Here is an 11034-nt window from a genome sequence, read left to right on the forward strand (position 1 = left end):
TACCCTGTCGAATAAGAGGCCACGTTTGTTTACATTCCTTGGAAACTCGTTCCATACTCTCACTATATAGAAATGAAAACCTATTTCATAGCAACAGTTCCCAGATGTTTTTGGCCCACAAACAGTAAGGATAACAACTTTGTGATATAAAACAATAGTATGACATGACTCCGCAATCTACTCAAAATCCCTTACTTGTACAAAATCCATTAGTTCTACATCTACAAATTGTATAGTGGATGACAAGGGAAGACGGCACTCCTATTTCATTCTCTAAGGCTCAAATTCTTGAAAACAAAAGTGAGATTTCTAGTGAGTGATTTCTAAAGAGTATACAGCATACTCTGGTTTTCAACATAACTGAGGATCACCAGCTAGAAAAACAACAATGATTATTACAGGTTAACAGAGGGGAACATCAACATTTTCCATAAGAGATTATGGTACACCATAGAAAAAAAAAGGCAGAAAAAAATAAAGGCATTCAAAACATTGTACCTAGGTCAGAGAGAGAAATTGGGCCATGTAAGATCATAGTTTTTTGTTGGCAAGATTTTTAAGTACATTCACTGGATAACTCAGCCATCTCACAATTTTTTCCGAATCTAAACCAAAGAACTATATACAGGTCCCTAGAATCCAGCAGTGCCCCTCTCCCCCCAAAAAATATCATGAAACAGCATTCGACCAACACAAGAGAATGCGCAAATCATTTCAACTTACAATATATATAATTCATTCACACACATAGACATGCACAGTCCTTGTCACAGTATTTGCAGATATAACTAGTTCTCAAGATGCTTGCAGTCTATTTAATATCCCACACAGTGCAAATAATAATAATAATAATAATAATAATAATAATAGTAATAATAATAATAATAACAAATATAAAGTAAAATGGCAAGAATATGGTGTATGCACTTGTTGTAAATCAAGGATCAGAAAGAACTTAAAATTTTACTCCCTCAAGTTCAAATCCGTTTGAATGTGAATGTAACGCAAACCTTTGGAAGAAATGTTAACGTAAATACTTGACCCTTGCAAAAATAGAAAAACAAATATTCAAATGGCAGAAGATATCATAACTGCAACTTTCCATAACTTATAGGCTATGCACTGTTAATAGGAGCAACAACAATAAATTTTTCAAATTAAATTGTATAAGAGACAATCATTTAAATGACATGAAACATCTGATTCAGATTTAACAATTTTCTACATAGAATTTTGATTCACAAACATAACTAAATAATCAACTTACAGTAATCAGATTAATGACAACAATGCAAAAATCCAGCCTAAGGTCGGTCTTTAAGAATGAAAAATTTGATCCAAACCAAAATCTGAAGTATACACCCACTACAAGAATAAATTTGTTCGCCATTTCCAAAATAACTGATGTAACAAGACTGCACCTGTGATATCAAAAATAAAAAAAAAGGACCGTTCTGTGATATTGTACATGTGTGAATACACATACATACTTATGCACATACATGTATACATCCACAAGCATACAACGTATGCACATGCTGTATACATGTATGTCACAAACAGATATATATTACCTATTAACTGCGCACATATACATAAAATGTACATGCAATTACAATGTGCATAAAAAAACATGAATTGTAAAATGTTTGTGTGCATGTATATATATATGTATATATGTTTGTATGCAAGCACATGGGTACAAATAAATAAGTATACATAAATATAAGAGTGTATATATTACATTAAAGCAAATAATCATTAATTCCATGTGGATCCAGCATAAATTTTCACTTGTCTGGTGAACTTGGGGCGACTTCAATATGCACGTACAAATGTACAAATATATTAGCACATACCAGATAGATGTACCATGCATACAGTGAGTGTGAGTGTGGGCATGTGTGTGTGTATGTGTGCGTGTGCGCGCACATGTGCGTACAGAATTTGCTCAGGAGCCTCTATTAAAAGATTGGAGTTGACAATCAACTGAGAATATTACTACCTGTAAAATAATACTTTGGGAAAAAATAAAATATACTGTATTTACAAATACAAAAACAGCAATCTAAGTGATCTCAAATGATTTCATATGTACTTTTTTGAGAAATACTTTATTTGTTAAAAACATTACAAAGAAAATGATAGAAAATGAAGAGAAAACATGAAAATAAAACAAGTGGATCTATTAAAAATTGATAATGTGCTAAAGAATCAAAACATAAATGCATAAGGTAAACATGAGAATATCAAGTGCAAATGAATATTCAATGACGTCTAAGCTTAATGATGCCCAGTAATTTCGTTTTAACCCTAGAAACAAAATGATGAATCTAAATATAGGGCAATCCTGCCCCAGTTGTTTCTCCTTTCTGTCAAAGATAAGAACAACAACAGAGCTTCTTCCTACCATCAATCCTATGGAAACAGTTCAATAATAATTCTAGGCACAGAGAGATGCTTCATTTTTCCTTCTGCTTCGGACAAACTCTTTTTCTCTCCAAATGTTATTGTTCTACGAACGAATCTCTTAAAGGACTTACTTCTTGGGCAGCGGCCGCTGCTGGTTTGGAAGTTTAGAGCGGTTTTGACTCAAGCCACTGTATTGATATTTAGCTTTCTTTTCAGAGGGCTTTAAAATCTGCAAGAAAATGGAATAGACAATTAATTTGACCTGGTCCAACAAACAAAGTACCTGTACAGAGGATTACCAATTCCTCTGTTACAACAATGATTTTATGAATTACATAAAAAGGGCAAGATGATGACAAAAAGATCCCATAGTGTTCATTTCATACTCAGTCAACATCAAACCTTACATCCTCTTCTTACATTCACTATACAATGGGCAACCACCACACACTAGATAAAGTCCTTAGAAGATGGATATATAACCACCCAAGGTCTCACCCAGCAGTTGATTAAAATGACAAAAATAACTCCATTATCAACCTTAAAATCAGTAAGACAAATTAATGAAATTGGATAAATATGGATTTTTTTTATCTATGTCCAGTTTGGAATTGTGTATAAATAAAGTAATTCACGTTCAAGTAATTTCAAGAACCTCAAAATAAGGTGAATGTATAAGTTTAGGCATTCTTGAACAATTCAATTCACATGTCTCTGAATATTCATTAATTCTTGTATTAGCTCTCCTCATACAGACATGCAAGTCAAGTCTCTCCCACAAGAGAGCTGACTACTGTCCTTCAGTCCTTCAACCACCCACCCACCTTCTGCTTTCATTTCTAACATGGTTATGTATTTGAAACTGTATTCAACTTCCTCCTAGGCAGAGGACAAATTAAAGTATGTTTTATGCAGTAACTAGAAAGGTGTGGGTTCCCTGAAAAGCTCCTTCAAGTCAAGATGCATTTAATCTCTTCCCAAATAGCTGGCCAATATCTTTAATTATACATTTGCCCAATCTTCAATTCTCATATACTAAGTCCCTCAAACAAGACTTAAAACAAGTCTGGAAACGAGACCTGGTGGTCTTTAGTTATGCTACCCAATGACAATAATAATTTGCTAAATTCATAAGGGTCCTTGGAGCAGGCTCTACTACAGTAGTCTCAATCCTGACACATCCTCTTGGCCAGCCCTGGGAGATCTAAATAAATAAACTCTGTGGTTTGGTTAAACTACTTAATAATTGTAACTGTATCCACCTACTTAAGTAGAGACTGACAATAATTAAGTAACATAATGATAACAAAACTTACCTGAAAAGAACAGAGTAATGTTTCATCTACTGACATCATGCCCCCTGCGTTGTCAAACTCACCACAGTAATTAGGGGCAGAAAATAGTGTTACCAATTGGCGCTTGGCGAAGAACTCATACCCATCCTCTACAACCTGAAAATAATGAAGACCTTTGTTGGTAAATTCTGTACATGTGATGCATACACAAAAAGGTATATATTTTTAAGAACAAATTAATTGCTTTACTAAATAAAAATAACGATTACTTATGCCTGCACCTATGACAATTCAAATGGGACTATTCAAGAAATTGCAAAAAATAAACTTGGGTTTTGTTTGTGAATTATGATAAAAACATTTTGGCTGGATTCTCTTCGGAACAAAACTAAATTACTTGGCAAGGTACCATTACAATTAGTTTTTAAAAAACCATTTGTGTTTATTCAAAAAAACATTAATCTCTTTGCCAGTTGACTTTCACAGTTAGATGTTATTACAGTACATCTTTACTAGTACTTTTACTATACTGTACTATAGCATCTGTTCTAGTGTTAAACTGAGCTTCACAATTCAAAAACTCACTGGACATTTTGAGCTGTTACCAGTTAGCAAATTTTTATTCCTCTACAAAAAACACTATGCTCCAGGAAGTTTGCCATACAAAATTACCTGATGTGCTCTGCATATCAAATCCAGGTCATGACGATTCAGGAATTTACTGACGACATCGGCACCAAAGATAAAAGAAACCCCTCTGTCATTTTCACCCCAACCTGAGACTTCCTTATCTGGATCTGACCATAGGAGGTCACAGAGAAGACCTGAAATTTTGCAAAAATTAACTGATGACACACAAGAGGAAAAACATACTCATATCAATAATTTCATGAACTCCTTACACTGATGCACAACTAAATTATAATCTTAAATTAACAACACTGAAATGGAATGGAATATAAACTTTAGGCCAAAGGCCAGCGCTGGGACCTCTTATGTCATTCAGCACTGAAAGGAAAACTGAGGGTAAATCGGTTTTAAAGGTGTAACAGGAGGAAAACCTCACAGTTGCACTAGGTAACAAATTGTACGTGAGGGTGAGAGGTAAGGTGGAAGAATGAGAGTATGAACAGAGGTACAGTAAAAGGAATGAAAGGGGTTGCAGCTGGGAGCTGGAGGGATGCTGCAGGGAACCTTAAGTAATGCCTACAGTGCACAACTTGAGTTGCATTGAGGGCATTACTCTCCTATGGGGGAATGAACAATATTATTTCCAAAAAATAGTATCCATACTTAAGCTTGATATCATCTCACTACCAATGTCTAGGGTCTACTTAAAACTGCAAAAACATGAATATAAAACCACCCACCTGTATCTGGAACATCTGTTGGTCTCATGATTCGACGAATCTGTTCCATACTCTGCAGGTCTGGACTCAACCCCCCGTGACAGCAAAATATTTTTTCATCAATGATGGCAGCGATGGGTAAACAATTGAAACAGTCTGTGAAGGTTTTCCAGAGTTTTGTACCATATCTCCTACGACCTGAAATTTGCGCAACACTGGTGTCAAAGAGCATAAACTGACAATCTCATTTCAACTTATTTCTTTCTTGCACTGAGACTAACCACATGAAACTACATTTCTTCAGTGACTTTCCAAGCATTTTCAGCAACAAGAGTTCAAGTAAATGCACTAGAATTCATTTGCCTACATAATTCATAAAGCATACAGAACTTATATGTACTTGAACAAAAATTTTGATTTCTTTGATTCTCAAAATAAACAACAATTCTGATTACTTTGATTCTAAAATTAAGTTATCAGTAGGTTATCAAAAACAGTTCATTTTTCTTCCAAACATCACAGGGATAATGCTTTGGATGCGTTCTTTACTGAAAGTTGAAAATTGCAGCTAGGAAAAGTAACAGATGAAAAGTAAAAGGGCAAAAGGAATGCTACTGAGAACCATCACTACTGTCTACAGTGCATCACATTAGTAGCACAGCATGTGGTACATTCTCTGACCGATGGAGTAAACTATACTCACGTAACTTACAAAAATTCAGGGGACTTATCAAGAAAATGAAAACACATCCCATACTCACATTCATCATAAAAGCCATAGATTCTGTTGATCGACGCACACTCATGATTACCGCGTAATAAGAAAAAATTCTCTGGATATTTGATCTTATATGCTAATAACAGGCATATAGTCTCTAGCGACTGTTTACCACGATCAACATAGTCTCCCAGAAAGAGGTAGTTGGACTCCGGAGGAAAGCCACCATACTCAAAAAGACGCAACAAGTCTGTGTACTGGCCGTGAATATCACCTGGAAGGACAAGAACATTGCTGTTATTTCAAAATACCGTCTTCATTCTGGAGTATCAGATACAAACTCACTAACCTAATTAAATTACTAAATATTACAAAGATGGGTCACGGAGAAAAAAGTATGAAAAAGTCATCATGATGTTATGAGAATTGTTTCCTAGGGATTTCGTTCTTAATGAAATATAATGGAACAGAATGGAATATGAAATTCAGGTAAAGGAAAAAGTGTTGGGACCTTTGAGGTCATTCAGCACTGAAAGTGAAATTGAGAATAAATGGTTCTAAAACCTTGCAGTTGCATTATGAAAGAATTGATAGGAGAGGGTGGAAAGTAAGAGATAAAAAAGGATATAAATAGTATACAGTGCAGGGAATGAAAGGGGTTGCAGCTAGGGGTTGAAGGAATGTGGCAAAGAACATTGAGTAATATGTGCTGTACAGTTCACTGTATGAGATGCATTAATAGCACGACCTCCCCACGGGGCAAATTCTCAATCTGATCAAATCTAAACTACAGAATATAAAGGTTACCCTAAACTCATAATGACTCTGACATTTGACAGTTGCACAAATTTTATATTAGTAACTATATTACGTACTGTATTTCATAATTTTCTCTACACAATTAGCATCTTTTAAGCAGTATGTAAGCTAAATCAACTTATATTTATTTACTGAAATTCTTTATGCTTACCACATATTTTAAGTGGAGCTTCCAACTCCAGTAATATTGGCTGCTGTAGAAAAATTTCCCTGGACTTTAAACAGAGACCTCGAACTTCAGCCTCTGTCATTTGTACAGTTTTCCCTGGACGGCATCCTCGAACTGTTGAGAGACAATAAATATAAATTAAATATATATAGTAAAAGAAGAATCACTTACATTATATTAGAAGATTAGATCAGAATAAAGGATTTAGACCAAAGGCCAAGCACTGGGACCTATAAGGTCATTCAACGCTGAAATGGAAACCGACAGTAAAAGGTTTGAAAGGCGTAACAGGAGGAAAACCTCACAGTTGCCTTGTGAATAAATTGTTAGGAGAGGCTGGAAAGGAAAATGGAAGAGAGGGAATATGAACGGAGGTACAGTAAAAGGAATGAAAAGGGTTGCAGCTAGGGGCCGAAGGGACACTGTAAAGAACCACCAGTAATGTCTACAGTGCACCGAATGAGGTTTCACTGATGGCACTACCCCCATACGGAGTAATTATATTATACTGAATTAATAGAGTAATGAGAATGTTGCTCTACCACTCAACAAATACTGGTGATCAATCAAAGGCTGTCAATAACTGAACTTATAGTAGAGTAGTGTAATGTCTGCCTAGTTGTTACTGGAACTTTTCATATGACAAGCCAATAAATACATTCACATGAAATGGAAACAAGTTTTGAAGGACTGCTAGTTCAATAATTTTGTACAATGAATTGCACAAATAATTTGCAACTACACATTTCATTAGTAGGCAAAATTCAACTGCTTTATCTATACTGTACAATATTTTCAAAACGCTATGTTAAGAATTTTTCTGTGAAGGTTTTGTTCACTTTGAGAGTTAAGAGGTATACAGTTATTCCACCCTACTTATAAAGATTCAACTTACAAACATTCCGAGATACAAAACAAACAGGATTGCAAATCAAAATTGAGTTCAGAGTGCTCCCATTTGCCACCAACAAGTTCAAAATTTTGTTTTGCTCGCCTATTCTGTACATACAGCACTGTATGTACAGTTTACTGTGTTTTAGGATGAAAAAACATACAGTACTGTACTGTATTGATTTCATATCATACTGTACTTAAATATGCATGAAGAGTCCAGTAACTATCTTATAAACAATTCAACACACTAATGGCCAACCAGAATGTAACATTTGTAAGTAGGCTGGTGTTTATAAATAAATAACCACTGCTTTTTCTCCAAGATGGCAAACATTATTAACAAAGGTAATTCTAGTCTTCTACTCCTGAAACCATAGAACCTCATCCGGATCACAAAGCCAGCTCAGTCCCATAATCGCACTTCACCCTGAATCTTGTAGACTAAAGCAATCATGCACCATGCCAGCAGGCATGGGCTCCATGAAAAGAAGCCTACAGAATAGAGGTTTTCCAGTGTTCAGAATGAATATAGGATCTATAGCAGGGAGGCTGCAAGACTATGGCTTTTGGAGGTGAGAAATAAGTGGACAGGGTTTTGGTAAATAGGTGCACTGCATTCTTTATCCAAAGAGATAAAAAACAGAGCCTGAAATGACACCACCCCCAACTCTACCTCAAGTACGAAACAAGAATACAGTATAGCAAAACAAAATGTGTGGCACATGGTCAAGAAATTCTGAAAATGTCTGATGGCTGAAAATAAACAAACAAAACATTTTCAATAGGACTAGTACCCTACTAGTAATAAAACAAAATTGTATGATGTGTGCATAAGCCCTGTACACCTCTAAACAGCAGAGCCATGGACACTTCGCAAGGAAATAGATTTTTAAAGCAGATGTGACCAGAAAATGCTGAGTTTCAGGAATGGGGTCTAGAGGCTGGAAAGGAAACTGAAATCTTAGATTGTAATGTTTCTGGGCATTTAAGTAGAGAGGAGAGAAGTCTGCCACACTATGGCATAGTAGTATACAAGAAAGCAACAGGATGAAGACCAAAAGGAAAGCCTATAAAATCATGGAGTAAAGATACGGATGAAGACCTGGACCAGGTGGGAATTATGAGAAACCAGGACAGTGCTCAAGAAAGAAGAGTTGTGGGGATATGACCCTGAAAAGGACAATCAGATGTGAAAAGTTCATGATGTCAATGAAAAGCCTAAATATTTAAAATTGCTCTTACATACAGTAGGCTGTGGACACAAAACCAACAACTTCCTAAATCCTAAATTCTAACAAGATCATTCCATCTAAACAGAAGGCACCAATTCAGAAGTTCCCATCTGGTCCATTTCCTCAAATTTTATTCAATTTCAATATCAAATACAACCAAAAAATTATTTTGATATTCAGAATACTGCAGTACAGTTTGATTCTGAGGTGTTTGCCAAATTTCATGGAGTCAAATAAGTGACAGTTCATTTTGTGAACTTATCAAGTTTTAACAAATACTTTAAAGTTTGCTGATAATTGAGAGCTTTGTTTCTGAGGGGCTTTATCACTAAGATGAATGATCCAAGATGGAACCTGAACCCCTTTACACGTGAGTTGTGAGGGAAACACTCAGTTTTGAGAAGAATTTTGGTTGGTCAGGTAGGACGGCACTGATGAGATTATCAAGATCTGAGGGTCCAGGGGGATGTATCCTAACCTAATGCATCCTTTAGATTAGGATACATCTGTTCAAGCAGCATTTGATCCTTATCATTTAAAGAGGACGGTTCGGTAGAGGTAGAGAAGGGGTGGTATTTAGAAGCGTTGTGAAATAAAAAATCTCATCAGGCCACAGAAGCAGCGCTGCATCCTGGGACGATGTTACGTTAAAATCAATCGTATGGGAGCTTGAATTTCATGTCAATGGCCCCTGTGGGCTTGTTCCATATTAAATAGGGTTCCTCTTCTGATTAATAATGATAGGCCAATAATATCACCTAAGAAGCACCTGACACTTTCATTCTAGAAGTGTATGGGAGAGATTTATTGGGGGGGGGGGACACCCCAGTTGCATTAAGACAGTGAGTCCCAAGCAAAGTTTAGGTTGGGATGTAATAACTTAGGTTGTCTCAATGATGTTTTCTTCCTTCTTTCTTCCCTAACACAGTGGAAGCACACAAGAAGCATATATTTCTAAGTGATTCATGTTTTTGCCAAGATACTGATGTCCCCCAAAAGCTAGGTACCGCTACAGGTACCTAAACTTAGGTTACGGTAGGACTTGGTATCGGCAGACAACCCAGAATTACTGAAGTCTTCCAATCAAGCTTAGGCTACGTGGGCCAACCCAAATTTGGGCCTGGTTTGTTTTCTGACGGTATTTATTAAAGATTCTGGACGGAATTGGGGTGAAATCCGAGAGAATAGGTTGGTCGTAGTTATTCTCCACGGCAGCAGGACCTGGGCAGGGCCAGGCCCCTCAGGATGGTTTAAATTTTCGAACCCCTGCAATGAACCGCGGCGATTTCGGCCAACCTAACCTATCTGGACGGTTTAAACAATGAAATATTAACAAAAACAAACAATTACAATCTCGAACTTGAAGAAGACGAAGTGCGAAATCGTGATTTATTCGCGAAACGGACGTTTGGGGATATTTCGTGAAGCAATGATCTTTCAAGAGCCCTCTTGACCTAGACCTTATCAAACCCAACCCTTCTACAAAATCTCGTTTTATTCAAAATGTACGTAACACACCCGAATCTTAATTGGTGCAGCCATAATTACGACATCACACGTTCCCCTCGAGAGGGTTAAGCTATATTTAAATAGGACTTACCCTCTAATAGTCGAGAAATTAAATTATCAATGTCTAGTTCTGCATCCGCCATCTTGCAAAGTTTTCTCGTGTTCGAATGCCTTCAAAATGACATATGTTTATGGGTGCTGGTTATGCCTTCGGCAGAATATAATCGATTCACAAGATTATCAGTCAATAAAATATAAACCTAATGAATTAATAATTGATATTATATTTATTCGGATATTTGAATGTCTTGGCATGAAGTTTCTCATGTTAGTTGACATACGAAACGGACGTGCTATAGATGAAAAGACAAGAGAATGTCGTCAATATTTTCTATAAAAAGTTTCGATCAAGATATCACTTGAAATAAATATCATTGCTCCGAGAATGTAACTTAGAATGTATTACTGTTATTTTTGAGAATTAAGTATTCCACCGGATTACATATTAATAATTAATGTAAAGCGGCATTTTTTGCTTGAATACTGATAGAAGTTCTTGTGCAGTATTTCACATTTGAAAGAGCAGAAGATATCGTACACTTTAACGTTTGGAGCGGGCCTTTTTGTGTGTCTTACT

The 11034-nt window shown here is 36.1% G+C and overlaps 1 protein-coding gene across 1 annotated transcript; it reads right to left on the reverse strand.

The window, feature by feature from the left end:
* Positions 1-1051: 1051 nt before the first annotated feature.
* LOC136840020 (serine/threonine-protein phosphatase PP1-beta catalytic subunit) lies at positions 1052-10645 on the reverse strand. The gene is made up of 7 exons (XM_067106306.1): positions 10489-10645; positions 6745-6876; positions 5818-6048; positions 5078-5254; positions 4380-4531; positions 3729-3863; positions 1052-2641 (listed from the first exon to the last, which is right to left on the reverse strand). Exons 1-7 carry the CDS (start codon positions 10538-10540, stop codon positions 2540-2542), a joined length of 981 nt encoding a protein of 326 aa, XP_066962407.1. The 5' UTR covers positions 10541-10645; the 3' UTR covers positions 1052-2539.
* Between the last annotated feature and the right edge of the window lie 389 nt (positions 10646-11034).

This window comes from Macrobrachium rosenbergii, chromosome 7 (genome assembly GCF_040412425.1).
Source record: "Macrobrachium rosenbergii isolate ZJJX-2024 chromosome 7, ASM4041242v1, whole genome shotgun sequence".
In the NCBI taxonomy this organism is placed as follows: domain Eukaryota; kingdom Metazoa; phylum Arthropoda; class Malacostraca; order Decapoda; family Palaemonidae; genus Macrobrachium; species Macrobrachium rosenbergii.

Coding starts and splice junctions, on each gene's coding strand:
- LOC136840020 (XM_067106306.1), bottom strand. CDS start 10,540: ATGGCGGATGCAGAACTAGACATTGATAATTTAATTTCTCGACTATTA. Junction 6,049..6,744: donor AGCTCCACTTAAAATATGTG/GTAAGCATAAAG, acceptor TTGTCCTTCCAG/GTGATATTCACGGCCAGTAC. Junction 4,532..5,077: donor AACAGATGTTCCAGATACAG/GTGGGTGGTTTT, acceptor GCAAAATTTCAG/GTCTTCTCTGTGACCTCCTA.